A 25,772-nucleotide genomic window follows, 5' to 3' on the forward strand; every position below is an offset into this window, starting at 1 on the left:
GGGTAGTTTCGGTTTCGGTCCCGTTTAACCGAAGTAAGCAAAAAGGGGGGTTCCGATTACCCGAAGAATTTATCATTAAATACATAGGAAACCAACCGAAACAACCTTTAGAGTTCCGTTTATCCGAATTTTCCGTTTAAGCGAGTTTCGTTTAATGGGAGTCCACTACTAACAAAACTTGGGCTTGCAAGACTTCTCTCGAACATCCCGAATGAACCAGGTTGCTCTGGAGCTTGCGAAACAAAGACGAAGTTAATGCTCCAGCATTAGGATGAATGCGGCCCATATATACCAATTGTGGCATCGCTTTCCCCTCCTTTTGTTGAGTCAAAAATCACACTGCAAGCAATGCAATTCACCAGAGGCAACAGTTGTAATTCGCATTGCGAGTCCGAGTCGAGAGCAGAGCTTCATACCTCATTGTGCGACCCCTTGCGGCTGTGTAGCTGCTTTTCCAGGCTGGCGATGCGCTTCTTGGCATTCTGCATCTCTGCCTGGTTCTTCTCCGAGGATGTCTTGTTGTAGTCCATCATCATTTGCTGTACCAAATAAAATCGCTTACGATTACGCCAGTAGCCAGAATTTTCGGGTCTAAAATCGAAAAAACAAAATCTGGTCAACTGTCTGCACAAAAGTAATGAAAGTAGCCAAAAGCTAGTCAATGTTTTTTTGTTTTTTCTCTTCCTGAAAGCAAGGGGCAAAGACTTCTTTTGTTCAATGTAGTTTTACTGCCGCTAGTATGAGAAATTAAAACAGCTGCAATACTTGGCACGTGACCATACCTACTCGTGTCTGCCTATGTACGTCCGTGTCATAGTCGCAGAAAGAAAAGATAGCTCATCAAGTCGCATCGAAAAAACTTTCTGCCATCAAAATCATTCTTGCGGACGTAGATTTTTCTACGGCCTTCGTCCCACATATCCAACACCTGAAGTGTTTTGACATAGGTGACTTTCTTCGTAAAAGTAAAATATGAGCGGTCTCGCGCTCATTTACGGTATGGTCACAGCGATACATCATGCGAAGTCGCTCGGCATCGGTGTCGCATTCACGTCTTGACAGCAGAGCCTTTTGGCTTCGTTCTTACAAGCATGCACCTCACTGTTCTCCCTGCAACGAACGATGAGATGCATCAGTGTCGCTGCCAGAACATCTTTCGGCGTCTCCCAACAAGCTTTCGGTGTTGCTGTTAGAGCATCTTTTGGCATTGACACTAGCACGCAGCGATGCTGGCGTCGACGCCAAGACGCACGCACCTGCTGCGAAAGTTAAGATGCAGCACGTCTACCGCTTGAGGCAGCTCGGGGATCCACTAACGATGAAAGAGTGTGCGGGCCTTGTCTTCTAGGTGTTACTGGATGGATGAATATGGATGGACAGATATGGCTGAACCCTTTTGATCGGGCGGTAGCTTGCGCCACCTATACTCTATGTCACCGGTTGCGTGTGGTACAGGCATAGGCAACGCCAGGCGAGGGGAGAAACGGTAATCAGTAGGAAGACTGGGGAAGATAAGAGAAACCTCCTCTCCGACATTCCTGGAGCTCCCCTTTCTCCCCTTGCCCCTGCGTTGCCCTCCTCTCCCGTCCAGCCTTCCTAGAGCTCGCCCTTTCTCTCTTCGTTTGGCGTTGCCTTTGCGTGCAGAGCCCACGATTAGTGACATGGGGTAGAGCCGAAGCTATTAATTTCAACAAGTAACTCCGATTCAATTTGGAATTAATTAGGAATGACAATGAATTTTTAATTGCGACACCGCAGCAACTGTGGTCATCTAGCGGGCACTACACGAGACTCACAAGCGCCTGTATGCTCCTCAAATATTCTGTATAAAATGGATTGTCAAAGCTGTGGCGCAACTCTGCGGCAATGCACCCGCTTCACAAGCAGCGGACCCAGAATCAAATCCTGAGGGTGGCGGCGTTTATTTTTCCTTCTTTAAAGCGTTTGTCGATATTTATGCCGGACGCCCTACTACGATGACGATGACAATGGACGTCATTTCCAGTGGTGCGAACAGCCCATAGCAGCTATCGCTGTAAAAAAACATTTGCAAGAGTGCATCTGTCATTGTAATGTCCCATAGCGTCTTCTCCCGAGGACCCTTATGCTCAGGGGTGAGCATGTAAAGCCTGTTTTGTGTTGTGTAGACCTGGAGTGGGCAACCTTTTGCAGCAGTGGGCCGAGTCTTTACGGAGCCGTCACGGAGGGGGTTAAACGGAAAGTCGGGAAAGGGGTGGTGAGGGGAGGGGGAAAGGGGAAGCAGGCAAAGGAAAGGCGAAAAGGAAGTGAATACGTGCTCTGTCCAAGTATGGGGATAACGAACAAAGCCAATTGGAAGCGATGCTTGTTCCTGTTTAACCCCAATTTGAGGTCAAAACTGCCATGTGGTCCTCGAGTCTGTGTAAGGAAGCAGCAAAGGAGAGGGGAGGGGGGGCGGCTGCTTTTCTCGTGTCGCGCTGGGTGCTACATAAAACTGTCTCGTGGGTCGCACGCGGTCCACGGGCTGCCAACCCCTGGTATAGACGATGCATGTCATCTGGCGCCGAACAAGACCTACCTCTAGGTAGGCCTGTTCTTGCTCCAGCATCTTCTTGATGGTCAGGTATGAGATGTTGGTACACTCCTGCTGCTTCTCAGGCTGAAACCCCAACAGGTGCTCAGAGTGAGCCAGTTGCAATGGCTTAATCTTATGTCTGACACTGATTCCTTTCATGCTGGTTTTCTGATATTTACCTGGGCATACCTATATTTAATTATCTCCCATATACAGTGTATACTACCATCTTCACCAATAGATTATGAAGTGATTAAACTTCTCTTTGTACCGTCTGAATTTAGACAGCAGAAACGCGATTTTAGCTTGAGAGATGCACCTTTATATTAGCGAGACTCCATGTGCAAACAAGCATGACATTGTAGCAAAAAAAACAATTCTAATTTTTTTTTTTTTTAATTTCCTAGGGGGTTGGAACAGAAGGAGATGGTACAACAGCTGCTATTGAAGACCAAGCAATGTGGAGCAGCACTCAGTAAAAAGTTGCTAAACAAACGAAATGAACTCATCAAATCGCAACTAATCGGGGTCACTCGCTAGAGCGTAGATATCATAACAATAGGAATACTATGACGACATCCCGCTTATCCGTCATTAGGAAGACAGAATCTCCATTATATTAGCAGCTTTTATCTCAAAGAATTGTGTTCGACACTCTTTTGATCAGACCTGACTGAAGGGCATCTGATGTGCTCTTTTATGCAAGCCTAGATAGTTGCAGAAGCATGACCTAGTAAGGTCCAGTAATCGAGAAAAAATATCTGTGGCTTAAAATGATGCCTGTCAACAATTAATTGCTTAGAGCTGCCCCAGCTCTCTTTTCCTCGCTTACATGCAATGACAAGACAGAACTCAACATTTTAAAAGCAATAAGCCCTTTGAAGCACATTTTCATCATTAAAATAACTCTGAACTCGTGAAATATAATTTTTGTAACCAGTAAAATGCCAAAAATATCTTAATAAAAAAAGGAATTAAGTCTATTTGCCGGGACTGGAACAACCCAGGGTCTTCCAGAGTCCCCGATGTCATGTTTTGAAACAATGTGCTGGCCTCCCGATTTTAGTTTGACTTTGTTGGTTTTTACCTGCAAAGGCACAACTCTGCAGCAAAAAAGTAATTGGGTGTTGCCTTAATTCTTCATACACATTTTTTTGTTTAGTGGGTATCAAAGGGATTTTGAACAAAACTATTTATCATTCTCTGGCTATTGTAGGGCACAGCTGTTTTTGTTGAAACAGGATGCAGTCCGTAACATGGTAACTACAATCAAACCTGCAGCAAGGCTTAAAGATTGCTTATTTACGCACATTCTCCACTGATTGGGGTTCTACACTGCCCCCAGTGTGGACTGCCAACAAACACCACAGAACAGAGGAATACTCACATCAACCGGCTTTGGACCTGTGATTCTTTCCGAGTGAGCCTTGGGGGTCACATTGTGGTGTCCGGACGGGGTGTGTGAAGGTGTCGGAGGTGCCGCGTGGTTGGCCCCGCCACCTCGATCCACCAAGGGTGGTCCCAAGAGGGTTAAGGCCACATGTGCGCCAGCTGCAAATATGCAAAGCGCAGGGGTGGAACTCGTGAAATGTGCTTGGGAGCAGCCACGGGAGCAGCTGAAACGGCTGTTTTGGAGCAGGTTATGAAATGGTGAAACTACATTCTGGAGCAGGCTAGGAGCAGCCCAGATCTGTTTTCATTGCACTTTAGCTTGTGTCTTAGACGAGCACGGGAGCAATTTCAATTGTGCTCCGCAGCACAGATGAACATGAGTGGTTAGGGGCCTCGGTAGATGGGATAACAGTGTAACAGATGTGAAAACATGAAACTTTATGAGAATCAAAAAGCAAGTACCATATGTTTCTGGAGATAGTGTCCTTGATATTTTCTGAGTGGATTTTAGCAGCTCATAATGCAAACCAGCACTGCTTATCGCACAACCCACACGTGCCCGACATAGCAATTATATGTGCGCACCATGTGACGTGCGTAAGCAGTGAACGTGTAGCTCTGCAGAGGAACAGAGTAACAAATTTCGAGTTTATCCTATTTCATTTCTATCAAATCACGATTTATCTTGAGTGAATGCGGTTCCAACTTGTAATGATGAAGTACAAAATGGAATCTTTTGCTCATTTGTTTTCAACTGGCTGACGTCCGGAACCTGGGCCGCAGAGCATCAGGCAATCCGACGTTTAACGACTCGACCTCACCTCGGCCGACTTGCTTAACCGCTTATGGTTGAAGAATAACAATCCAGTCGCAGATGGTGTAGCGCTTGGAATTCGACCCCCGAGTAAACGCGCTCATTGTTGCCAATCGAGTCGAAAGAAACCGAAACCAAGACAAAATACAATTTTTTTGTTGCACGTTTGACGATTTGGTGCATAATGGCGCGAGGTATTGACTGTGGCGCAGTTTCCGCAACATGGCGCAGGATGGCGCAGCTGTTCCACCTCTGAAAGCGTCACAGCTGTTGGGCCGCCTTGAGACATGGTCACGGCAGAAGTAGAGCAGGACAAACGACAACTCAAGAAACTTGCCAAGTAACAAGCGTAAGCCAGAAAACCCATATTTACTTAGTATTTATTTTTTATTTTACTATTTATTAACACTGCAGACACATCCGAGTCCAAGCAGGAGTGGACATTATAAAAAGAGAGAAAAACATTAGGGACAGCAATACAACAAAGCAAAAAAAGTAACATATCACCAAGAAGAGATCAAGTTCAATAGCTACAAAATATTTTTACAAAGGCACAAGTCTCAAATTTGCAATATATGCATTGACTTTCACACCATCAACAGTAATTCTTGGCAACTTATTCCATGCAGTTATTGTTCTGGGGAAGGACGAAAATTTAAATGTATTGTTACGACGCTTATTACACAACGCTCAAAAACTATACCAAAACCATTAAGCTATCTAAAATTAAATTTTTTTCCCCAGGACTTGCCCGCAATATTGCAAAATAATCCAAAACAATTCTGGAAGCTTATGTCACCTAAAAGTGGCCACGTAAATATCAACCTGAAGGATACTGCTGGTGAGCCTGTACCGGAGAGGGAGTGCCCTGTAGTGCTTAACGATTACTTTTCTTCTGTGTTTACCACTGAATCCCTACAAAATGTTCCAACTGTCCCTGAAGAGTGTTATGATCCCATGTCGTTGATTACTGTTAACTCATCCGGTATTGTTAAGCAAATAGAAAAACTACCGCTCACTTCCTCAGCAGGCCCGGACAATATTAATGCAAAGATCTTAAAAAATACAGCCAACGTTTCCGGTGAAATTCTGAGTCTCATCTTTAATCAATCTTTTTCCGAGAGTTGTCTGCCTTCCGACTGGAAGATTGGGAGGATCGCCCCAGTCCAAAAACAGGGAACTCGATCTTCCACCTCGAACTATCGTCCCATCTCTCTAACCTGCATTGCATCAAAACTTTTTGAGCACATCTTGTATTCTAACATCATGACTCACCTAACGTCAAATAATTTTTTCTTCAGGCACCAGCACGGTTTTCGTAGAGGGTTCTCCTGCGAGACCCAACTATGTGAATTTGTTCATGAACTGCAGACTAACCTAGAACGCCATATACAAACCGACGCCATACTTCTCGACTTTTCGAAGGCATTTGACCGTGTTCCCCATCAACGTCTGCTTTCTAAACTATCATCCCTAAACTTAGATCCCCTTGCATATTCATGGATTAGCAGCTTTCTCGCGTCTCGTATGCAATACATGGTTGTTAACGAGCATGAATCAAAGCTAACAAACGTCACTTCAGGTGTACTTCAGGGCCGTCCTTGGCCCACTGCTTTTTCTAATTTTTATTAACGACCTCCCACATGACATCTTCTGCAAAATACGACTTTCCGCCGATGATTGCGTCATTTATAACACCATCTTAACAGACACTGATAATCTTTTGCTTCAAAATGAACTCATAAAAATTATCGACTGGTGCGGAAAATGGCTCATGTCGCTTAACAAATCGAAGTGTAAGCTAATCCATTTTACCCGCAAGAAAACTCAATTACCCTTTCATTATACCCTAGACAAAGACATGATTGAATCAGTTTCAATGTATAAATATCTTGGCCTTAGACTAACGCCTGACCTCTCATGGAAACCTCACATCGAAGCCGTTTCTGCAGAGGCTTCCCAAACCCTCGGATTCATCAGACGTAGCCTGCGAGACGCCCCTTCCCAAGTCCGAAAGTTGGCATATGAAACTTATGTAAGGCCAAAATTAGAATATGCGTCTGCAATCTGGAGTCCTCATCAAGTCTATCTAATCAATCACCTGGAGTCAGTACAAAACCGAGCCACCCGATTTATCTTATCATCGTATGACCACTTCACCAGTGTCTCTTCTCTAAAACGTCAACTCGGGTTTATACCCTTACTCATTCGAAGGAAACTCTCCCGTTTATGCCTCCTTCATAAAATTTATTATCATTGCCCAGAACTAAAGAACGCCCTGCTCTCACCCCCCGATAGAATATCCTCCCGCCTAAACAACTCTTGTACAATAAAACGTATTTCTTGTAAAACTAACTCATTCAACGAATCATTCCTCCCATATGCCATCACACAGTGGAACCAGTTGCCATCCTCCATCGTCAGCACCTCTGATGGAACAGTGTTTTACGATAATCTACTAGCCCATTATGTATAATTTCTCCTGTTCTTGTTTATAGTTACTGTTATTATTCTACTACTGCGTCTGCTATTGCATTCTTCGTTCTACTGCCCTCCCCTTATGTAATGCCCTAACCGGGCCCTTAAGGGGAAAATAAATTAAATTAAATAAATGATATGCGTAGAACTCCTTGATCATTTCTTCGTCTATAAATCAAGTGTTTGCTCGCGACACTGGAATTATGCGAGGAGAGTGACTCATTTGAGTTAAACTGTTATAGATCACATACATAAACTGTAACCTCTCTTCTGAGTGCTTAGCTCCAAGCGTTTCAAGGTGTAGTAAGTTCATTTAATTTCTTTTATATACCGTATTTACTCGAGTAATAGCCACACTGTTTATGAAGAAAACCTGAGGGCACACTCTTCCGCAGAGCACGCAAATGGCCAATCACCGCGATCGACAGCATGACTCCAGCGGTTTACAGGACAGAGATAACGTCTTCGCACAAAGATACCATCTGTGAAGATTGCATTTGTATGAAGAATCATGTTCTCGATCTAATTATTCGCCGTGTTATTTATGCGCAAAGCAATGATTGGCTCAGTCATGGGCACGTTTACCAGTAAAAAGTAACAGTGTTACAGTTACCTAGGAGGAAAAAGTAACTCTGTTACAGCTACAGTTATCGGCTTCAAGAAGTAACGTGTTACAGTTACAGTTACTGCAAAAACAGTAACGCCGTTACTTTGCCGTTACAGCACAAAAAATGGACACAAGAAATCGCAAACCAAAACAATGTGGACACAAGAAATCACAAACCAAAACAATATTAATTTTATTTGTCACACTATAGTGAAAAGAAAGGTAAACTGAGAAATTAGAAAAATTTTAACCCAAAGCGTGCTTCATTTTTCCATCACTCGCCGTTTCAGCATTTCGATGTGCATAATTTATTTGCAATAATTGTTCTAACGTATAATCAACTGCTTTTCAAAATTGTCATCAACCCTCGTCAGTGAACGTTTTCATCAATTTTTCACTCCGAAACGAATGATGACACAGATGGTCGCATAATTACCTTGCAAAATATACTTGGAAGCAGGCCTAAACATAGCAGGTCAAACAGCTTCGCAAGAATATAGGGGGAAAGGAGACGAAGTGAGGCCTTCTGGTGATTCACGAGTGTGCGATGACCACCACGGCGTGTGTGTCCGAAATGCCAACTATGGAAGACGCATCAAAAAGAGCTGTTTCTCTCACTTATGACATGTTTTTCCTGAAATCTCTCCAGCTCGAGCACAGCATAGGTTCCACAACAAAGTGTCCCTCTGGGCTCCATTGGGGTGTTTCTTGAGGCTATCAACGAAAGAGGCAATATTACTTGTACCTGCCTTCGTGTTTACTCAAGCGGCTCCGAAGAGAATGAACAAGTTAAACAAGCGCCGACTTTCTGTACATTATGAGGACGGCTTCCTGGACAACTAATAGGGAAGAGGAAACGGCGAGCGGCTGGGTGTGCAAACGACAGCACGGAATGATGTCCGACAAAGGGGAAGGAAAAAGGGGGGGGGGGGGGGGGGGGGGGGTACTGTCACATCCCAGACGGAATACTCGGAGACAAGTCGCATGACCACCGACACCCGCAGATGGTCCCCATAATAGGAGAGTGAGCCAAAGTCGGTGAAACAGACAGTTTCCTTGCCGCCCCCATACCATCGCGGGCGCCAGCTTCCTTTATCTCCCCGTTTCGTGCCGACTCGTTCGTCATCCATTCTCGGTCGTGGGCTAAACCAGACAATTTTTTTGTTGATTTAATGCGTGCCCATGCTTTTTTTCTTTTTTAATGAGAAATTCTGAGAAAAATATTTCAAGATGGCGATTTCACCATGTCCGCGGCAGCGGGGTCCAATTTATTTAGTAAAAAAAAAAGTAACTGTAAGGGCCTAAACAGTTACAGTTACCCAGTGAAAAAGTAACAGTGTTACAGTTACAAGATTAAAGAGTAATGCGTTACAGGTAAATGTTACTGAAAAAAGTAACTAGTTACCGGTAACACGTTACTCGTAACTAGTTACTGCCCAAGACTGGATTGGCTGTATATGTGCTTTGCAGGAAAGTAGAAGCAAGGGCCTTGTTCATAAATAGTGCGGCTATTACTCGAGTGAATACGGTAGACTCGTAGACATCCTTTCGGATGCATTCAATTTGATCTCAGTAACGCTATCAGTTCTTTTATGGCCGTTTGCAAATAAACCTAACTGCGATGAACCATAGCCTTTCGAGCTTGCATGTTTGTATTGGTGTGGGGGTCCCATAGACAGGTGCAATGGGAAGCATATGTTGCGACAATGATGCGTTGAGAGATATTTGTCCAATCACTATGGTCACTGACAGGGCGGTCCCTCTTGAATGCCCAGCCTCCAGCACAAACCCATTGCCTTCTGCAACCCTTTGACTGTGCGTACACGCTCGAGGCTCAAGAGCCGCCCAAGCGTCACCGAAGGAAGGAGCAGAGGAGGCAGGACCAACTAGAGGACCTCCCCGCCGTTCTCGTCCCAACAGTGACTATGGTGCGTGCATACAGGAGCACCAGTACTTACATTTGATAAGTTGCACAACGTCCTGGTGATTTGACTGGGTGACCAGGGTGCCGTTCACCTTGATGATACGGTCCCCCTGGTGGACGCCAGCCCTGGCCGCGGCACCGTCTGGATGAACGCCGTAAAGACACCGGTCACCACAGCATGCTCGCGGGGTCGACCGCAGAACGCTAACCTCACGCTGCGGTCGTGCGACTGACATTACAATACAAGAAGGAAATTTTAAGCAATAGGGGTTCTAAGTCTAGTGCTGCAAGCGGATACTTTTCACTTTCAAGAATTTGTATTAAATTATAAGTGGACATGTACATAAAATTGGTATATATGATAAAATCCCAAGAGATAGCCCACCTAAAATCGAGACAAAATTAGGTAAAAATAAGGAGAGTGCTAACTTTTGGTGAGCAATTGAGAAAAGTTTAAAAATGCTATTCTTATATCATGTGTCTCTGTCAAACTTGTTATCGTGGCAAGGGGCATTGGAACAAAGATGTCTGCACTTCCTAGTCAGCAATGTTCCCTCAGATCCCACCATTGCTAACTAGATGCATTTACGCCAAGGTCATCACTGATCCGAACACTATGATTACTAGGAGTGGGCTATCTTTTGGTGTTTCAAAGAAAATAGCAAATCAAGCCAAAAATAGGGGTGGGTTACCTTTCAGAGGTGGGGGCATCTCTCAAGATTTTACGGTAGTATGTTCCTCATAGTTATTGGGTACTCGATTTTGCGAGTCGGAGAAAAGGAATGTTGAAAGAGAATAATGGACTTCACTAACATCTTGAATGTGATTCTTTCCTAGTTACCCAGAATGTCATCCAAAATTACACCAAATTACGCTCAATATCGGCCAAAACTACACATCACAGAATAAGAAAATGGGTGCCATATTTAGTCGCTGCCAAGGGGCCAATTTAATGAGGCACATAGTATTTGGGATGATAGACCTTTTGTTATGTTAGCTAAGCATGAAAGAGCATGCTGCAAGTGTAGTTACATCTGTTTCCTCTGCTGGCATATGCAACAGTATCTACAATAAAGCAATAATCTAAAACAAACAGATGCACATGTATTCATCACTCAGTGCCTTGTTTTAGTCATTTGCTTTGAATCTTTTATACAGAAAAGGCAAGAGTGTGCAGCATATATCTACGTTCCCAGCATTCTCCCTGGTGTTTGGGTAATTTCGCAAAATACATGTCCATTAAGCCCTATATAGGTTTGCATATTTTACTTTTTAATTATTAAAAATAAACATACAACTCAGATTAGAAATATGCTGATAATCATTGAAAACCCCCCCCCCCAAACAGCAAATTTTAGATGGACTTGGAGCACAGGGGAAGCATGGTGACGTGCCAAAATTATCATTTGTGCTACAGGTGCGCAATTGGCAAAGCGAACATTCAAATGCAGAACAGAAAAGCTGTATGGGATGCATTGAAGTTAGATACATTTTCAGGACCCAAAAGAACTAAGCATGTTCTCCAAATATAAAAAAAAAAACAAAAAAAAAAACTGCTTTATTATTTTTCGATAATGCTATCTTGTTTCTTTAAACAAATGTCTATTTTCACTTATTAAAAAAACAATTTCTTAAAATCTAGATAGCCACATAAAAAGAAACTGAAGCGGTTCTGCATTTGAACAAAAGCAGTTAAATCGTCTTCATTTGGCTTCCAGGATCACGAATACCAAGATTATTTTTCAATTTGGTGCATGGAGGCTGCAGAGAATAATTTTCAAGGTGCCGCTGAAACCCCTCAGTCTCGGAGGGGTACGTCATAAAAAGAGTTTTTGGAATCTCAGCTCTCGTGCATCTTCAGCGCCTATCAAAGCTATGCGCGTGCACATTGCTATTTTCAAAAAGGTCAGGAAAAGAAGCTTCAACTGGTGTCAGTGTGGGGGAATATAGCTGGCAAGCTTGCAATTGCACGCACTGCCAACATCAGCGACACATGCTTGACGGCCGAAAGATCATACATGGTGTGACTTAACGACTGGTCGGAGGTTTTTCGTGCTTTCTTGTATTTAGTTACATCTTCAGGGAAAAAAAGTGTGATATTCAAATTCGCTGGATGAAAATACTTGAGAATTTACCTCTAACTTGTTTTTTCAAGAACCTTCTCAGCTTCCTCTTAATCATTCCGAACGGTGAGCACCTTAAAAACAGGCCTCTTGGCAGCTGACCATATAATACCTATTTTATTTTTGATTACCTTTTTCAATGTGCAATTCAGTTTTTACGCAACAATTTTGGCTGATCCTAGACTTGATATATCTGTTTGATAGAAATCACTGATTGCTATAAATAGAGGTTACATAGAATTGCAGGATACTTGCAGAGTTAACGGCCACAACACAACTAGAGAGGCTGAACAAGAAACAAAAATAAAGTACCAGCAATGCTGAACCAAAACAGCAGGGTCATTAGCCCCTAAAAGCAAGCCAACAGTATCATCAAGAACAAAAACTATAGTTGCTAAACAACCTCTCTACGGAGGCAGAACTTTCAACAATTCATTTTCAGCTAAGCTCTTTGATAGCATAATGCCTGGCCCAGTAATTCTCACCAAAAATAAAATCTAAGATCAGTTATAAAAATATTGTCAATTTGAAGTTCAGCTGCAGTGAGCTGATTCATGTTATAAGGAAACCGAATAACTGGATTATTAAAAGATGCAAATAAAGTACTATTAAAAAGAAAGGCAACCTGCTGAGAAACCTTGCAGCCCGACTACATTTTGAGCCAAACCCCGTTTGAAAATTTCTCCAGCCTTTCTGTATCTCAAAACTAAAACTGCAATCAATGAAAAAAGAAAGAAAAGAAAGAAAAGCAACAAAACAAGACGCTTAATCCTAAGGCTGTAGAAGAAGGTGACTCACCTGGCTTGACTGATTGCACAAAGACGGGGTTGTCCCCAGATACGGTGAGGCCATAGCCCTTCTCGTCCCGCCGAACGATCAGGCACCTCTGAACCAGTGGCACACCTGAAAGAAATGCAAGCCTGCTTAGACCAGCTGAGCAGCACATCCAGCAACCTTGAAACCAGGCCCTATCGAAGCAGATATGGGCACAAATACGCATGCAGAAGTAATGAAAAAATGGAGCTGTTGTTGTGCTGCTTCGCCAAAATGCGCCAGCATGTCGGGGCTTTTTCCTATGCAGGCCATATTCAGCGGATTAAATTGAGACAAACATTGGTCCCTCACTTGGCCCTTGGTCGTAGCAAACAAGGCCACATTGTTTCTCTGTCCCTGGCTAAACGCTCCCTTTTCCGGCAGCTGATTAGCACAACGAACACACCCAGCCTCAGACGGTTTCCGCTTCTGTTCAGCAATGTCCTCTTCAGCTGTTTTTTTGTATTTTTTTGTGAGACAATATAAAGACGATTAGAGCACTTCCAGCAAGTGTGTCTTCTATCATAGGACGATGAATTAAAGGGTGGTAGTGACTATACCCCTTCTATCGGGCAGTAGCTTATGTCCCTAGCCTTGGAACATTTACACCCTTCCCTTTCACACTTTGCTATAAATTCCGTCTTTCGTTAAATATGTAAAGGGGCCTGCCATAAAAAATGGCAGATATACAGTAGTGAACAAAAAGATATGATATTTTGTTTCTTTTACAGAAGTATTGCTCGGCATCTAGTGTATTGATTCATATTTAAGTAAGCATCAATTTCTACTCCATAAATACGTTAATGTAGTGTTCCATTACAATTTTTGTACCTGTGTCACAGTTCGAAGAAAAGTTACCCACGTAAAACCGAAATATTATATCTTTTTGTTCACTACTGTAAGTCTAAAAAAGGTTTGCAATTGTGACCAGCTAATCCTCAAAAAAACTATGAGAACTACACAAACACTAGTGATGATGCCTTTCTTACACAAGAAAGCTGCTGAAGACTACCGATAGTTACACCAACTTCAGGCATACAGTCATTTTCGAACGCATTTTGGCTGGTTCTTATATTTGTCATCAGAAGGCTCTTGTAGTGCTTCTGCAGTTCTAAAACAACTTCAATATAAGGTTTCAACTGACTCTCAAGGCTTTGAGTTCATTCCTTAAAAGTTTTGAAGACAGACTGAACTGTATCACTGGCCAGTTTACAGCAAAGAACAGACGGCTTCGGTAGCTAATTAAAGAAGAGAAACGGATATCTGTAGCAACGGCATAGTCATTACAAAAACTTGGAGCATCAACCCTGTCCCAGTAAACGTTTTATGACTGCAAATCTGCTGACAGCATCCAATTAACCTTCTGTTGAATTTTTTTCAAGTCACTCAGTCCCTAGACACATAAACAAGTTCATTTCAACTTTCTGCATCTAAAAAGAGTAAAGTTCTGTAAAAATGCTTTAGAATTTTTTTTTTTTTATTATTAACACTCATTAATTGCTGAATAGGCATGGGCGAATAGAGGATTTTGGGTAAGAATTGAATTCGAAGCAAATAGTGATTTTGGTTGAATAATTTTGAATCAAATAGTTTGAATAGTACAAGCAACAAATACCACAAGATATGTTTCAACTATAGTTTTATATTTGCCCTTATTTGGTATTACAAGTACAGTAATTGTTAATTTCAAGTGTCCCGATTTCAGGAGCATGAAATGGTCGGAAGCTTGCGCCACCTGGCCAGAAATCCAAGCCAGAGTATTTGGAAAGGTAGAATAATTTGGTATTGTCGAATAATTAAATATTGTCAAATACTTAAATTCGATTCGGAGCAAATGCCATATAAAACAGAATTTGATGGGCTATTCGTAATAACCGAATATTTGCCCATCCCTACTGCTGAACAACAAAAAAAATTATATTAAAATTTAATTATGCTTGTTCCTGTGAAAATGAAATAAGATCCTAAAATTTAATTTTATAGATCATTCGAGAGCTTTTTAATTCTGAATAGCCTAACAAATTTACAGTTGTCTACCGTTGTGCGAACCTCCAAGCCTGCCGACAGCTAAATGCCATGAGGCAACGAGATTCTGAATACTTTAGTGCTTAGCCACCCTGACTGCGGGAGAGAACATCACCAGAACAACCATGCGTAAAGAGAGTTATCGTCTGGACCAGTGCCAAAGTTCATTGCCACACATGACAAAATCAATGATTGTAGTGAAGCCCCTTTCCCCCCCCCCCCCCCCCAGATCGAGTACATCTACCATAGATAAACTGCGACACCCACCATGAAGAACACTGGCCACCCCAATAGATTGTCGACACTTGAGATCTCAATTGTGTTCCTGCTTGCTCAGTCGTACCTTGCTCGTGGCTACCTCAAAACTCCGTATTATCTAGCCAAGATAATAGCAACTGGAGAGGACAAGGACGGCTGCGATATGTTGCAAACGAAGCGGTTCACAAAATTAAAAATAAAAAGCACAAGTTTGCCGACCACTGGAAGGCTTTCTGAGCTTGTCTGCCGAAGAGCGGCAGGGTCTGCCAAGTGAACGTCCTCTTCGACTCCAACCCGTCAATGTGACAGAAAGCAATGCCGGGGGTTTGGCTCATTTGAAAGATTTTCAAGTACCTCTCTTACAAAATTGTCCGCAAACACTGTGCCCTTTTGTAGGTGTTCTAGAAGAGTGTGGTATGTGTTAAAAGTCATCAGTTTACTAGCAACCAGGTGCCCGTGAGGAATTTTAAGATTACTCTAAATTTCAGTAAAAAAAAAAAAAATCATGGCTCTTCAAAAAATATTTTAATAAATTTAATATTACTTTTTTCATGTAAAGCAATTATAGCATTCATTACTTCTAGAAACTATCCAGGTTGCTTTTGTTGGAAAATATAGTAACAAATAAACATGTTTCAAACAATCACACCCACTGTGTAGAAATAAATGAAATTAAGTCACGCATAATAGAAAGTTAAGCAACAAGACCAGCAGGTTTGCCAGTTTTGCACCACTGCTTTTTCTTGTTCATAGGTTGCTTTAAAGTACAAATAAAATAATCAAAAGACTAGATACTTTAGTAATCTTATTTTAATAGCCAGAACATAAATTTTCAATAAGAAAATTTAAAATTTAATAAATTTGTTTTTCTTTAACTTTGTACATGTGGCATGTAGTATTGCGATGCCACTCAATAGATTGAACTGCCCTGACCACTCAGTGAGTTGAGCTTGAATGAACTTCGTCCCTTGCAAAACCGGTCAAACACCCACGTCCAGCGAAATCTTACAACATTCCTAATTAACACTCAAATGCAACTGACAATGGACATGCAATCCAGCTATAAGTATAAAGTGGACATCACTAAACCTAGCTGCAATTAAAAGAGGGACATACTGTCAAGGACGCAGCTGTCTATAATGTGCGAACAGCTGTCTTGCTCTTTCAGTTTGTGATCACACCCCTAACTGACTATCATGGCTATCATCATCATCATCATCATCATCATCATCATCATCATCATCATCACCCCCCCCCCCCCCCCCTTGGCTAGATGCAAAGCAGGTGACGCCAAAGGGTCACTAATGTTTGTTTTAGAGGCTTTTGTGAGTGCCTTTATGCAACAATTCTCTGCAAGGAACAAGTAAAAAAAACAAGCAACGAAATTAATAATCCAAGCTAAGTATTATTATAGTCACCGACAATTGTATACATATTGCGCTACATTATAACAAGGAAATACTAGACACTACCATCTGTCTCACAAAGAAAGGTAACCTAGTGTGATTTATACACAGGGTTTTGTGTTTTCGGTGTTTCGTTTTATTTTCTCGAATTGGGGGGTATTTTTTTTTTTTTTCAGTGTTTATTTTTCCCACAGATTCGGTGTTTTTGTGTAAATTGGTATAAGTCGTAACCAATTTGCGCAAAAAACACCGAATCTGTAGAAAGAAATTAACTCGTAAAAAAAAATAGCCCTAATTTAAAAAAAAAAAAAAAAAATTAAAAACATTAATTTTTATATATACACAATCATCGGTGACGACAATACTTAGTCTGGAATATCAACTTTGTTGCTTGTTTTGCTAACTCGTTTCTTTGAGTCAGGGAATCGTAGTGTGAGGGGTGCACACAATAACCTGTGAAACAAACATTGACAAGTGTTGTGGCATTGTCTGCTTCGCACCCAGCAGGCGACCAAGTGAGGGTGTGATCGCAAACTGGAGGAGCAAGACTGCTGCCCTGCGTATGTGGGGTGTTTCCAGGCGCGTCTGCTATGTGGTGCTGGGAGTACAGAACAGCTTCTGCTTGAGCATTATAGTTAGCTCTGTCCACAATAGTATGTCCAGGGCACACATCACCGGTGAGCCTTGTGTAGCCATGTAGGACTTTCCCAAGACGTAATGGTTGGCATTCACTCACCCTGGCTGTCGTAGCCATCAGCAGAGTGGAACGGAAGGGGCTCTTCTCTCTTAGGAAATAGGTCGCCCTTGCTGAAGCTCCCAAGCCTGCAATCGAGACAAGACGTGCCATGAGCGCACTGAGACCAGCACTGAGCAGACTGAGACTTGCTGCTGAGCAGCATGAGCAGACTGAGACTTGCACTGAGACCAGGAGCTGAATCCTGTGCACCCACAAAGTGCCGCACACCCAAGTGCCGCACACAAAGTGCCGCACACAAAGTGCCGCACACCCAAGTGGAAGAACTCAGACAATGCCACCCCATTGTGGATAAACACTTAGAACAAACCGCCCGTCAGTCATTCATATTAATAGATGAAGTTAGAAATCATGAAATAGGTAAGTATCAAGACGAGATAAGCCCCGTTTAAACAAACCAATCATGTGTGAGTGGAGCAATATTTGTCAATAAGGTGGTAATTTAGATCAGTTGGTTCATAGCTAAGGAATACAGTGACAAAAAAGAAAATGCAAGGACCAAGGCAAGGTCCAAGGCAACGACCTTGTCTTACCTCTCCTTTTTTTTTGGCACCATTTTTCTTAAATATTTGTTTTTGTGAAAAAAAAAAAGAGAAAAAAAAAAGAAAAAAAAAAGAAAAAGAAAACATCCTGTCCATTTTTTTATTGTTTTGTTCGGAACTTAGTGTCATCTGACACAAACCATGGGATGGATACCTACTAGGAAATTTTAACTGCTGATATAAAGTGATTTTGAAATCACCTGTGATTTGACTGTATATGTGAACATGCTCCACCTGTGTGCTTGTGGGAGAGCAGAGGAATTTTGCATCACTCTCTATCTACAAGTAGACCTTGCCCTGAACTCTTGATTTTTACATGGATGAACAACACCCAGAGCTTTCACAGCCTTTCGACAGCACCCCAGTATGGTCACTAAGCTGATTATAGTCAGTCTAAAAAGTTGGACTGTTACCTTTCCTAAAGGAATCATAGTGCATTGTAAGGAAAAGTTGTACTTCACTTCATATAGACTACCATATTATGCGTGTACATGTCTAATTTGACTTTACATGCAAAAGTGGACCACTTAAAACTCGTCATCTGTCATAACAGCCAAGAAGTGCATACCATGTACACTGGAAAACCAGGTGCTGATATATCAAACCCCCCAAAAAGTTGGTGTAGAGATTTACCCAAAAACTTAACTGCCTATTGCAAAGCAAAATGAAAGAGGAATAACTGTTCATTTCAACTGGACTGGCTCACAAATGCTGCAAACAACTAGCATATAACTTAATGTTTATAAACTGTTCTTAGTTTTTTCTGACTAAGGGTAATTGTCCAAAATTTGCAATCAATTTTATAAAATTTCACCTGCTCTGGACGAAGATAAAGTTTGTCATGAAAGTGACCCATATTTCCAGTGTACATATCAAGAAGACACAAGGCTATTTACGATAGTTCAAGGCAAGCACCATAGCAACTCTTATTCAGATTAGAGAAACTATATACTCTAAACGACCTAATTTTCGTGAGGACCTAACTTTGCGAAAAATAGATACCGCAAATATATTTTCTTATGGTAATAAATATATAACACACCACCCAGAATCATGAAATTTCGTGCCTGCGAAATATTTGCAGGAACTACCCTTGCCAAATTCGCAAAATATTGAGCCCGCAAAAATAGTCTTTTATACTATACCATCTTCAAATAAAGCAATACGCACTGCCAGCAAGCCATTGTTTGCTTCACTAATGTAAAAAAAAAGTGTCATTATTATCATCCTAGCAGGCATTCTGTTGCTAACAGACAAGATGTTATGTTATGTGAGCAAAATACTTCATCTCAAAGGATGACCAACACTGGGACTGGAGAGTACCGACCCGACCTGACCCGATCGACCAACCCAACCCCCCCCCCCCCCCCCCCCCCTTTACCCCATCTCTCAAATCTAAAAAGTTATTGCAAATGCTTTTTAGATAGGTTTCACTCAGTTCCTTGTTACTTGTCTTCGTGGAAACATCCATAACGGTAGGTCCAGAAATACAGACTAGATAAGAGTCACCTCCCACACAACATGGAAGGATATGCAACACAGAAAGACATACAAGCAGGGTCTTCTGTGTGCTTTCTGATAGCTACCTCAGCTTGCCTGAAACACTCAAGTGGGTCTGCATCCTCTCCCCAGTCATAGAGGAGGTTATGAGTGCATGTTACGGGCCTAGGGGAGTGGGTAGCAAAATCACTCAAACAAAAAATGCTGCAGCCAAGGACAGAAAGGAGTAAGAATGAGTCACAGTGAGGAAAAGTGTGGGGGGGAGGGGGGGGGGGGGGGGAGAGCAAGGTACTAACATGAAGTACCACCTTAGTAGTAACTGTACAAAGTCCTATTTCACAGCAAGCTATGTGGGCCCCATGTTTGCCAAAGGAGTGACACATTGGCAATGCTTAAAATATTTATTTTCTGAAGTTTACTTTGTAGATAAAAAAGATACCAAATCTGTAGACCACTATAAATTACCTTTAATGAAAATTCATCATGGAAACAGCTTGAAAAGACGAGGATGTAGAAGAAACACGCGGGACAAGTGCTGACTATCAACTGACGAATTTTATTAGGAACATACATGAAAACAACCCTTCCTTCTATACCAATGCAATCCCACGCAAGTGCACCCCATGACTATTAATAAAAGCATAATGACAAGGAGTTACAAAGGCTAGCTTAAATCCAACTTTGTCATTCACTGTCTAGCTGTGCCAATGATGGTTGGCTGACGCAAGAAGCTCCCATCTTTTTGATTTGGTACGCCTTCACTAAGTCTCTAAGCTTGTCTTTGTGCTTAAAAATTACTTCTGTGTCACTTAATTTTGATTCCCACCTACAATCCCAACAATACATCGCAAGATGACAGTAAGCAAATCCTTTCAATGAATTTTGGTGCTTTCTTAAATGGACGTTGAAACACCGCCCTGTTTGACCGATATATACCTGCCCGCATGTGAAAGGTATCTTATACACTACGGAAATGATACACAATACAAACTTTGTACTATGTTTCATGGTCCAACCGTGACTATAAGTTTTTTCTTTTTTCTTGCGCGCTTTTCTACAGCAGGGCAAATCCAGCTCAACTTGTTTCTGGCCGAAAAACAGACACTCACTTCATATCTTGAAGCGACCTCCTTCACCTATGTGTGATATGCAGTAAAAATAAGGGATGGTGACCACCTTCTTTCTGTTTTCCACGTCCCTCTCCCTGCAGTCTCTCCCGGCATCTACCTTCAATACTTTGTTTTTTACTTTTTCACAGTCCAAGGTAATCACTGGGTCTGGAGATCCTGTTTCTCGGAGCCTCACTATTTAGGCGCTTATCCCGTGTGTTTCTTCTATACCCTCGCCTTTTCATGCTGTTTCCACAATGAATTCTCACCAACTCGCCCAACCATCCATTCCTTAATGAAAACTTTACTTGGAATCAACATGTTGATAACATAGTGAACAAAATTGGAAGTAGGCATTTTACTGAGGTGCAAACTGTAGAATTTTTACATACCGAAACAAAAAGTAGGCATACAAAACGTGAGGTGTTTATATCGACGCTGGTGTAGGCTAACACCGTTTGGTTTCCCCAAACGGCAGACGGGTGAGCAAAGTGGAAAGCATTCAAAAGGGTCTGTTAGGTTTACACGTAATGCATTCGGGATTCCTGCTTCTCCATCACAAGTGCTTATACAAGCCAATGTAAAGATGTCAGAAACTAAAGCAACGAATAATAGACTAAAAAATCTTGCTATTATTTTCTCCATGGCAAACCCAATATTACCAGTGAGCAACCAATATTAGCACAAATATATCATATTCTCATCCATTGGATCGTCAAGGCTCAATCACACAAGATTGATTAAACAATACAGATTTAGGAACAATATTTTCACATATTCATTCTTTCCTCAGGCAGTTCAAGGTTGAAAATTTACTTGAAAATGACACGGTCACATTTTCTTCACTTGATAGTTTCACCCATGCACATGATATCTTTTCTTTGACCAATTTCCGAGCGTTTGTCCTTTCTATGCGTGTTCAAAAAATTTTCTACTCTTGTAAGCCTCTTCATCGAAAGCCCCAGTATCATTAAAATAAATAAACAAAAATATTTTTAGACCTATTTGTACAATTGGAGGTTTGCAATTGAAGTGATATGATTGACCTAAGCCGTTTTGGAGCACCTTTCGGAGCAGCCAAAACAGTGTTTTGGAGCAGCAAAAGTGGCCTCCAGAACAGCCAAGACAGCGTTCTGGAGCAGCAAAAGTGGTTTTTGGAGCAGCCAAAACAGTGGCTTGGAGCAACAAAAAAAAGGTGACTTTTAGAGCAGATATTCTTAAAAAAATAAAAATTTTCAATAAAGTGCAGCACAAACAAATTGCACTTTGTTTGCAGCATTAAACAAATTATGGTCAAGTTAGACCACCTGGGAGTCCTTAAACATGTCACTGAAAAGCCAATGACATGACATATTTTGCAATGCTTCCGTTAAATTATACATATAAAGTATAGTACCCGCTACAGATCAATAAAACCAAGCTACACATATAAACATTTATTTGAAAATGACCAGCTTAGTAGTAAATATCACAGCATTAGGTTGACTAGTTACATAATATAATAAATGGAAGCAGCCTCCGATTAATGAAACACTTCAACTGCTGCAGCGCATGCGAAATTGTACAAAAGACAAAAGTGCATTACGAATAGCGGGTGTCTTTCTTTTTGCTCGTTGAAACTTTCTGCGAGGCTGCTGCAAGCCTCGCTTTGCCTTCGGCTAGTAATGAATGTCCGCTTTCAATGCCTCCACAATCAAGTTCGCAAACACGTGAGGGCAACTTCAGTAGGCTTGCAGTTGCGCGTGCTTCGTCGCGCGAGCAGAGACAACTGTTCGATCGAGACCGAAACAATGCACTCTGTCGCCAACTGGTTCCCAAAATTGTATGCGAAGTGTAACTGTCCGATATAAGACAAAAAACAATCCAGCGGCGCGTGCTCGCCAAGCCGGCAGGCGAGGTACAAGCTAGACACAGAAAAAAAGAACCTGAGCACATCAATGCAAGAAATCACGCGCCAGGGTGAAAATTTTGTTGGAGCGCTTTGTGCAATGATTGAACTTGAGACAAACAAGCGCGCTGTGCGGGTTCAGCGTGCAGACATTGCCTTGTTTGCTTTAGCTCACTGCTCTTCAACCTTCTTTCGTGGCAGATCTTTCACGTACAGGGGTCCCTCTCCAAAGAAAGCCCGAGAGAAATGTGGTAATCAATACTTTGACACAGCAGTCTTTGACTTAAAGGGAGTTTTGTAGTAGCATATGATAATGCTGATAAAAATGTGGCGGTTCTTACATTCTGTTCCCACGCCATATCTGCAGCGACGTGGGGACGGCAAAACCCGACGTCTTGCGACCACGGTGACTGGCAGGCAGGGACAAAATATACCTAGTTTTCCCACGGCCGTTGCCTTCAGGAGTGAGTGCTTCAGCTCACAAAGTAACTTCCGCCGCGCAAAAGCATAATTTCGTTTCACAGCATGATGGCTAGGCTGGTACCCAGCATGCTAGCGTCGGAGCGTCCACCTACGCCCACGTCTATTGTTGAAATTTGTTTTTAAAAAGACGCGAGATGAGACTTTTGAGACAACGAGAGCAAGAAACGAGAGAGGGCAGGAAAAACCATGCAAGACCGGATGGACGATTGATCCAGGATACTTAGTGATGGGGGAGCCTTCATACACATTCGCCACGTCTGTCTTAGGGTGGCGGCATCACGGTCATTTCTGTTCCCATAATGCATGCGCTTCGATCTCGTTCGAAGCGAGCGCTTAGCTCTGCCCGGTGCTTTGGTGCCATTTTAAGGCCCATTTGGAACGCACAGGCAGTTTTTAATAAAACAATGGGTGTCTTCACCCTATGACAGACGCACATCGAGGCACCCTAGTGTTGGGCGGCCGCTTGCACCGCCACGTAGCTCACGCCCTCTCAATTACGGTACTCAGTTTAGTTACGGTTTTGAAAGGTGACCGACATTAGTCCTTTGGCGCAGGCTTGGCGCAGATTACCCATATTTTGTCAAAATGTAGCAGGATGTAGCAGGGCTAGCCCCTTGGTGCAGTTTGGCGCAATTGGCGCAGCAATCAAGTCACTGCAATGGTTAGACCTATGCAGAAATTGGGTGAGCTGTAGAAGCTGGTTAACTACAGTAAAATTTAAGTGAATTAGCCATAAACTGTTTGAATGTATCCTTGCAAACATATGCTGCATGACACAGTGCAAACAGAACTTCAGTGCTTTTCCAGATTTTACTGCAACCAATTAACGAGTCCCAAAATTTTTTAACTTAGAATTGTGCCCCCAAATCAGTACTTCATACCACATTATTAGTTAAAATATAAACCTTAAAATTCTAAGGAAAAAAAAAAAGAAAAATCGAGGATTACTTGTTTGTGCTTTAACTGTATCAAGTTTATTACATTATAAGAACATTATTTACTTACAAAAGTACAGCCAAGGTTAGAACCAAGGTACTATTCGATAATGTCAAAGGGTTAAACAGCATAAAGCCACTGCACAGTCATTAATTAACTGCCTAGACCAAGTAGGTTTTACTTACCTATATTTTTCCAAAGCTTAAACTAGAGTTCTCAATCCCAATATTTATTAACATTGTGTGCACTGTTAAAACGCAAGGATTATATACGGTACCAAAGACAAATGATGGCACTGCTGAACTTTTGCGAAACTTTTGAAAGCATCTGAATAAGATTCATCTAGCCATTGTATAGCTTAATTTTTAAAGCAAAACTTCTTGTAGCCTCAATTTCACATAACCACAAATTATTATAGTGTCCTTCTAAAATAATACTACCCTGCAAGTGATTACTCCAAAAAAATGATGAGCCAGCAACTGTAGTGTCAGCTGTGCTGCAAGTATGCTCAAGCTGCAAAGGCATTCTCTCTTCCCCTGTCACAACCCAATTGACAGGAGTCTTCAATAACCGACACCATAATCCTGCAGGTACGCACATTTCTTATCTGGTATTAGGTTGGCAGGTGCATTTATGTGTGCCCAGATGGTTTCATGGTAACACCAAAACATCACAGGTGTGACTTGTCTGATTCACAGCAGAAATGCTTCGGTGAGAGGAGGCTAGCAATGTAACACAAAGTGAGATATGTTGCTTTAATTACAAAGTATTACTGGGAAGGTACAGGATACTTACAGTTTTGTCTCTTGCATGCATTTGTTTTAGTTACTTATTTGTCTCTCCGGATCTTGCCATGTACAAGTTGTGGCATATTAACACCAGAGAGTGCTTACAAAAGACAACATAAGTTGCAGTTTGTTCCCCAGTGAGTTATCCTAACAGTGGCTTCAGCACAGCTGTGCTCCGAGCATGCTCATGCTGCACTTTGACACATGCCAATCCCTTTATTTTCACTTTCCCAGCCCATCATTTCCGTTCAATTCATGACAAACCGATTCGATTTCAATGCTTTGCAGTTTTTCAAAAGAAATACGTCATTAACTCGCTCAATTATTGCCTTTGACATGTAACTTGGAGTTTGAAACTTACCGCAGGCTAAAGAACACTGAGGTGAGGTGCATATTTTAAGATGGCATGTTGCTTACCTCGCAGTGTCACCAATACTGGTCCGCCCACATTTAATATCATGAGTATCCCCAGCACAGTTGGTGGCTCGTTTGCACACAGGTCTTGAATTAGACCTAGATGGAAGTGCTAGTGAATCTTAAGTCAGTTTAAACATGACAAGCAGGTATTATGTCTTCCTTTTCCCCTTGTGTGCGTGCACCATTTACCAGTACCCACCACACCTAAGAAACAAGAAAACAACAAAAAAATACACCAGCAAATGCCCAACTGGGTGAATGTGTTGCACAATTTCTGTGCCCCTACAATGTTTCAACTTTGGAGTAATGCCAGGTGAAATGAAGCCTTACATAATTGTGACCTTCATTCTGCCAGCGTGTGCTACATGTGCATGCATCTTATTAACAGCGGGTGAACCCAGTATCACCTTGAAACCCACCCTTTCAAAAAATTGCGGCCTCAAGTAAAATCAAACAACTTCATAAAAGTTTTTTTTTCTTCTTTTTTAGAGCAAGTTTTAGATGAAGTTACATGCCATTATGAAACAAGTTGCCACTCAACCCAAAAATTAAAATCCCACTTGAAGGTCAAATATTAATGAGATAGAGACCAAAAAGCTTTAGGAGATGGGCCTAGTTGATTTTTAAGTGACACCCAAAGCTCCAAAGAGAAACCACTAAGGTAGTCAAAGTTGGTCAAGCTCCAAAGAGAAACCACTAAGGTAGTCAAAGTTGGTCAAAAGTATATGAAAACAAACGTCCTTAAAGTGGAGCCTGGAGGCTTTTTAGAAATTTCTCTTACAAGACAGAAGTAATTTACACATACTCCTAGCTAGGGTTGTAAAAGTTACTTCAAAAATGGTCCTAAGATACAGTTACAATTACTCATAAAAAGGTACCTATGGTCCATTGCAACCAAAGAATGAAGGGCAAGGGTAAGACGGGCCGAGGAGGAAGAAGCAGACGGAACGCTGGAGAAGAG

General features: G+C 41.9%; 1 protein-coding gene across 14 annotated transcripts in view; it reads right to left on the reverse strand.

The window, feature by feature from the left end:
* The window catches only part of LOC8041639 (rho guanine nucleotide exchange factor 11), a 171,406-nt gene that overhangs the window by 128,667 nt on the left and 16,967 nt on the right, over positions 1-25,772 (reverse strand). For all 14 annotated transcript variants that reach the window (XM_029972231.4, XM_029972228.4, XM_029972227.4 and 11 more), the window contains 6 exons: positions 17,131-17,216; positions 12,691-12,795; positions 9,804-9,911; positions 3,942-4,105; positions 2,558-2,638; positions 417-539 (listed from right to left, as the gene is read on the reverse strand). In XM_029972231.4, the coding sequence (XP_029828091.3) occupies positions 417-539; positions 2,558-2,638; positions 3,942-4,105; positions 9,804-9,911; positions 12,691-12,795; positions 17,131-17,216 (667 nt within the window). The remainder of the gene's footprint in view (positions 1-416; positions 540-2,557; positions 2,639-3,941; positions 4,106-9,803; positions 9,912-12,690; positions 12,796-17,130; positions 17,217-25,772) is intronic.

The sequence above is a fragment of the Ixodes scapularis genome, unplaced genomic scaffold, assembly GCF_016920785.2.
Source record: "Ixodes scapularis isolate PalLabHiFi unplaced genomic scaffold, ASM1692078v2 PGA_scaffold0__279_contigs__length_252992795, whole genome shotgun sequence".
Taxonomy (NCBI): Eukaryota; Metazoa; Arthropoda; class Arachnida; order Ixodida; family Ixodidae; genus Ixodes; species Ixodes scapularis.